At 45.0% G+C, this 6,961-nt stretch overlaps 1 protein-coding gene across 2 annotated transcripts in view; it reads left to right on the top strand.

The window, feature by feature from the left end:
* The window catches only part of LOC123144893 (regulator of nonsense transcripts UPF2), a 17,841-nt gene continuing 10,880 nt past the window's right edge, over positions 1-6,961 (top strand). For both annotated transcript variants that reach the window (XM_044564150.1, XM_044564148.1), the window contains exons 1-4: positions 1-118; positions 186-327; positions 656-737; positions 3,092-3,294. In XM_044564150.1, coding sequence (XP_044420085.1) covers positions 250-327; positions 656-737; positions 3,092-3,294 — 363 coding nt within the window. In that variant the 5' untranslated portion in view covers positions 1-118; positions 186-249. The remainder of the gene's footprint in view (positions 119-185; positions 328-655; positions 738-3,091; positions 3,295-6,961) is intronic.

Raw genomic sequence — 6,961 nt, 5'->3', positions numbered from 1 at the left:
CTCCCACCTCCGACACCCCGGCCTCTCACGCGCGTCGCTGCCATCGCCGTTCCCGTTCTTCCTCGAGGGGACATCGCGTCTCCACCCCGTCCACAGTCTCTGCCCATTGAGTTTTGAGGTACGAGGTTGTTTTCATCCAGCGATTGGTTAAATCCAACCGACCTTCATAACTTCTGGCTTTGCAGGTGCATACCCGGCGCACCATCTAGATCCGCCCCTGTCCCCGTCTCGTCGTAGCTGTGAATAAAAATGGAGAGCAGTCAGACCGAGAACCTCACAGACACTAAACAGGATGACGATGCGCGCCAAAGCAAACAGGAAGATGAGGTAATCCTGACACGCCACTGCCAGCAATATCTTTTGCGAGGAACCTCTGATTAGCATTGAGATTTGGCGAGGTTGTTATTTACCAACAGAAATTATCTACGCCGTGAAACGCAGTTTACTTAGCACTGCACACACAATTGCTACGTTGCTACTTGTAGGTTTCCAGTTTCTATAACTCGAAATTGTTTCTTCAAATTGGATTTTTAGTACAGTTCTGGTGGTATGTTTCCTAGGGTTTTGTGACAGATCTTATTCGAAGATTCACAACTCATGTGATTCTTTACATTTGGTATCTTAGCTTTCTTACTTTGCAAGTCACTGTGTGCAGGAGGCTCGCATTGAAGAATACAAAAGACTAATGGATCAAAAGATTGCCCTTCGCCGAAACAATCAAAATCCTGAGAGACCAGGTAGTCATCGTTTTCTCCCATTAATGGCCCTTCCATAGAAGTTGTGATGAAAGTTACGTTTTATTTTTTTGTTTTGTTTGAGAAAGTGCAAAGGCTTTGCGTCTCGTTGTATTGACTGGCAGGAACAAAGTATTTTACATGCCCAAGCAAGTTCTGTTCCATTTGAACACGTGAAATTCATTTGCTTAAAGTCATATAGATGTATAGCACGTGCACTGCACAAAAGAGGTCAAGTGAAGTGCCACAAACATTCTTTGTTCTTATTCTTGTTAGCAGTTGAGTACTATATTCTTGAGTGATAGTGTAGATGTTGCAGACACTGAGTTTCCTGCCATTGTCTCCTTGCACTTCAATTGCTAAACCAGTGCCGTACCAAACTACCAATTAAATTATGTCTCGAGCCCTATGTAGTAGTGTTCAAGACTATTATAGTAAACCAAGGTTCCTTTTGACATTGTGTTGGATTCCTAGAAGCACTTCTCTATCCCTGCTTCTGGATAAGGCAATTAGTTTAAACTATCTTCTTTTATAACCATGATAGCAAAAAATTACCCAGTTAGTATGTATTGAGACTCTATAACTAACTAGATGGCACAACGGAGCACAGCACAACAAACCAACTGCAAGTTGTCCACGAAGCTCTGCTTAAGGGCAATTTAATGTGCATGAAGAGGGTGAGTAGGATGAGGCTGTTCAATACCGGTTGCGCTTCGCTACACCCTCCTTTAAAATACAGTTTTCGAGGCAAATCGACGACGGAGCTTAGAACTTACCCCTTTGTTAAAAAGGGGCATTTTGTTACATGAAAATATTATATATATGGAAAGCCTGATCATCCGTTTGATTGCCCACGGGTATTCCTCTCCCAAATCCACCGCTGATCTAAATACAACATGCTTCGTCGCCATTGGCGTCGTCCACGATGCCTACATTGGCTTTGACATTATCCATGGCGCCCGTGGGCCGTGGCCTCACGATGGTCTCCGGATTCACTGTCGGCACGGACTCTGCCATGCGCGCAGCTGCCGCCATTCATGACGCCCATGGCCTCGCCGCGTGGCTGACCGCGTGGTCCGGGACGCACTATGGACCCTGGGATGTGTGTTTGCATCATCTGGCTTGCCGCGTGAGGCATGACACAAATGCCCCACGGCCTTCCCTGGTGGTAGGCATCGGAGAGCCAGGCCACTCGCCGTTCTTGCCTCGGTGTCTGTAGGAGTGTAGGTTGCTGCCGTCGGACATGCAGCCTACTTAAAGCCCTCCGCCATGACGCTCGTGAGATTGCCTATGTCCGGGACGCTCGCCTGGGATGTTGAGGAGCATGCGGTCGGCTGCTGGCCAAGGCTTGCGTCGCTGCAGCCTGGCACGCCCAGCCGTATTCATGTTTACATATTTTTTTTGCATTCACTCGATCCCAGTGACCCAGTCCTAGACGACACACGTGGATCCCAGCGGCAGCGTCGCAATCATGGTTTTGGAGACGATGAGTTGTTCTGGGGTAGCGACTTGGAAAAAGTCGAGCCTGCAGTTGCGACTCGAGTCATGAGTCGACATTTTTTTGCGACTCGTCGACTAGTCGCGCGACTTGAGAACCATGGTCGCAATGGCCGTTCTGGTGGCAGGATCGCAAAGATACCCCATTGGGTGGTTACCCAACCGTTTCAATTACAATGAAAGGACAAAAATACCTTTTTTTGTGTGTGTGCGCGCACGCGCGCGCGGGGTGGGGGGGGTGGGGGGTGGGGTACGGAACCAAAACGCGTTCATTGCAACTTCAAAGGCATATGGACGTAGGAGGAACTGTGTGAATTTATGTCCAATGCAGATGCATATGCATATGTATATTATAGGTAGAACACGACTAAATTAAGTAATATAACTGCATCTCAGTCCCAGGTTGAACAAGCCTATTTTGTTTCCTCTCTACTTGCCTTTCAGCCATGTTGATAAAGGAAGTTGTTCCCCCAATCTCACTCTTACAACTTGTATAATTTATGTGTATCATCTATTAGCTTCGCTATTCTTATTTGATCACATGTTAATTTTGTTATTTTTTGGTTCTAATTTCCTCTACAACAAACATCTCAGTATGAGCTTCTGTTGCAGATGGGGCATCAGAAAATCTCTGTAGTTTATATGCATAGCTTTTTGAGCCTTATAGCAATAAAAATAAGCTAGTAGTTACTCAGCTGCTCCATTTTCATAGTCAAGTTTTTCCCTTTTACTTAATTTCATTCCATTCTTGCTTCTTCAGATTAATATTTATAATTTTGAGTAGACAATTTCTGATCTTGACAAGTCATGCACATGTTTCTGCGGCAACATTATGATCTGACATTATTCATTAATTTCAGATGCAAACTACCTGAGGACTCTTGACTCAAGTATTAAACGAAATACAACAGTCATAAAGAAGCTCAAAACAATAAATGATGAACAAAAGGATGGATTAATGGATGAGTTGAAAAGTGTGAACTTGAGCAAATTTGTCAGTGAAGCAGTTTCTTATATTTGCGAGGCTAAACTTCGTTCTGCTGATATACAAGCTGCAGTTCAGGTAATTGATGATAGTAATGTGCATTCGCCTCAGTACATAAGCAAATATGCCTGTGTCATAGAGCCGGCCTCTGTGCTTGAGCAAGATCTTTTGTTTATTAGACTTGTCTGTTTCAAGCCTCTGGGTTACATAATAGGACATGTTCCTGCTTTAGTGATATCTTTTACACCGTGTTGCTGCATATGTTCTCAGTCATTTCATTTGGACTTATTGGTCAACGTCGTGCTGTTGCATATTGTGGAATGGAAAGAGCTCACCACACTGTAGCTTGAACATTCCGGCGACTCTCTTCTCTGTTGCCTGGAGCTCGACCTGATATGGGCCTGGGCCTCCTGGGTCAGCAGTACATGGGTCACCCATTTAGCACTCCCCCTCAAGAGGGGCGATAGATATCTATCATTCCCATCTTGTCACACGTATTGCATTCTTTAGTCTCCAATCCTTTAGTCAAGAAGTCTGCAATCTGTTGTCCTGAACTCGCATGCTCTATCTTGATGATCCCAGCATCTAGCTCTATCTCGCATGTTCTATCATGCTGCACTGGATTGTTTGCTATGCTGATTGCTGATTTGTTATCACACCACACATTCACACAACTAGCCTTCAATATCTTCAATTCTTCTAATAAATTTCTTGTCCACAACATCTCACTTAGCCCTTGAGCCATAGCTCTATATTGAGCCTCTACAGTCGACCTGGACACAACAACCCGTTACTTCCTGTTACTTCAAGTACCTCAGAATTTTGTACACCGCTTCAAGATGATCACTCCTAAGTTCATGCATGTATCTGCTTACCACACTTACTGCAAAAGCAATGTCAGGGCGTGTATGAAATTAGTACAACAACCTCCCAACTAATCTTTGATATCTCTCCTAATCTACTGACTCTCCTGACTGAGCTATCACTTTGTGGTTTTGATCAATTGGTGTTGAGGCTGTCCGACATCCTAGCATTCCTACATCGCTTAAGAGATCTAAAGTATACTTCCTCGGTGATAGCGCAATCCCCTTGGCAGACCTGGCCACTCTGTTCCCGTGAAGTATTTGAGTCGGCCCAGATCTTTGACTTCGAAGGCCTTACCGAAACACTCTTTCATTCTTGTAATTTCTTATTTGTCATCCTCTGTGATAATAATATCATCCACATATACGCAAGTATAGTGATTTTCCCTATTCCATGTATGTAGAATAGTGTATGATCACCATTACACCGCCCATATCCCATATTACATACAACACGTCTGAACTTGTTGAACCATGCTCTCGGGGACTGTTTCAAACCATAAAGAGCTTTCTTTAACCCGCATACCTTGCCAGCAGTCTCAGACCTAGAGAACCTAGGTGGGATCTCCATGTAGACCTCCTCCTGCAGGTCCCTATGCAAGAAGCATTCTTCACATCAAGTTGATGTGAAGACCACCCGAAATTCGTAGCGCAGGAGATCAGAATCCTCAGTGTTCATCTTTGCTAATGGAGCAAAGGTCTCATCATAGTCAATGCCGTAGGTCTGGCTGTACCCCCCGCCACAAGCCTTGTTTTGTACCTATCAATCTTTCCTTTTACATTCTGCTTCAGAATGTATACCCACTTGCAGCTGACTACCTTCTTTCCTGTTGGAAGAGGTGTTAGTACCCATGTCTTGTTCTTGCAAAAAGCCTCCAGCTCCTCCACCATGACCATGCACCATTTTTAGTCCTCCTTTGTTCTTACTTTTAGTCGGAATTGACACAGACTGAAGAGAAGCAACAAATACTTTGTAGGCTGGAGATAATGATTCATAGGAGACATTTTCCAATATCACTGGCATCGAACCCATATCGTTCCTCTGGTATCCCTGCTTTTGCTCGAATACCTTATCTCAAAGTAATTGGCAAATCAATTAACCCTTCTGTAGCCACTGACTCATGTTCAGCCTGATCCCCATCAGAGGAGCTTGAAATCACATCAGTACTACCCTGTTGTTCCGCCTGTGGCTGATCTAGTTGCTCCCCATGATGTGCAACACCATCACCTCGCCTCCGGGAATACACTTAGGCTGTGGCTGATCTAGTTGCTACCCCCTGATGTGCAACACCATCACCTCACTTCCTCGAATACACCTTGAGCTGCTCCTCTTGTTCTGCTGTCCACCTCGGCAAACTACCAATCCAGGCAGGAGCACTGCCTGCCTGGCTGGGCACCCCATCAGTCACAAACCGGTCCTTAGCTCGGTGGTGTTATCAATTGCTGAGACTGCTGCTCGCTTCGCTGTACCAGAATATCACCCTCAATTAGTTGCTGCAACACTGAATCAGCACCACCACAGCGACCGTCACTCTCCCCATCTTCAGTCTGGGTATGGTCAAGACTGAAATAAGCCACTAAGACCAGTTTTCTCACCATAAAATGGTTCGGATTCCCTGAAGGTGACATCCATGCTCACAAATGTCCTCCGTTCAGAAGGACTCCAAGTCTCCAACACTTGTTGCCTCGCTGCCCAGAAGAACACCCAATGAAGTTACACTTGACAGCCTGTGGATCCAGTTTGCCCACAGATGGCCTGTGATCCCTGGCAAAGCAGACAACTGAACAACTTGGGAGGAACCTAGAAATCATTCTTTCCCAGTAGTAGCTCATGAGATAACTTCATACCCAGTACTCTCGATGATGTGTGATTGATCAGGTATGTCGCGGTCATCACAGCTTCACTCCACAAGAACTTCAGCACATTCATAGTGAACATCAGCTATCGAGCAACCTCTACAATATGTCGATTCTTCCTTTCTGCCACTCCATTCTGAGGAGTGTGAGTACACGAGGTTTGATGCAAAATCCTTTTCTATGATAAGAAAGTCCCAAACACTTTGTTCACATACTCAGTGCCATTATCAGTTATTATCATTTGTACCTGAACATTGAAGTGATTTTTCACATAGGCGTAGAAATTCTTGAAGCATTGGAAAGTTTCATCCTTGTGACGCATCAAATAGACCCATGTCATACGTGAGTGGCAGTCAATAAAGGTCACAAAATACTTTGCACCACTAACCGACACCACATGACTTGTCCACACATCCGAGTGAATAAGCATGAATGGGGATATACTCCCAAGTCCCTTACTCACATAAGACGTCCTCGTGTGTTTTCCAAACTCACACACATTACATTTCAGCTTGTTCTTATCTACTCCACTCATTACATCAGGAAATAACTTGTACGTTTTATCAAACAATACATGCCCCATTCTACAGTGATGTTTCGTCACCAAGGATTCCTTTTCTCCCACAATTGCCACAAACACAAAGCTGCCAATCTGACCAAGCCCCTCACGGTCCCTGAACGACAGCCCCCTACGCCTTTTTCCAGTCCCCATCCCCCTTCCAGTCAGCCTGTCCTGAATCAAGCACAGTCCTCTGTCAAGTGTGTTATCCTACAGTCCACCTAGTCGATCAGAGCACTCATAGACAGCATATTGACCAGGAAAGCTGGCACATGTAGGACTGAAGATAACTTAATAGCAGGTGTACATTGAACTGTCCCAATACCCTTACTAGCACAGGCGGAGCTATGTTGTGTGCTGCAGGGGCCAGGCCCCCCCCAGCCTGAGTAAAATATGTGAAAGAAAAAAAATGGAAGGAAAGATTAGAAAAAATATAGACTTTTGGCCCCCCAAACATCTATATTTT

The sequence above is a fragment of the Triticum aestivum genome, chromosome 6D (genome assembly GCF_018294505.1).
Source record: "Triticum aestivum cultivar Chinese Spring chromosome 6D, IWGSC CS RefSeq v2.1, whole genome shotgun sequence".
Classification (NCBI taxonomy): domain Eukaryota; kingdom Viridiplantae; phylum Streptophyta; class Magnoliopsida; order Poales; family Poaceae; genus Triticum; species Triticum aestivum.
The sequence above is the reverse complement of the archived record's forward strand: the minus strand, read 5'-3'. Positions and strand labels throughout refer to the sequence as shown.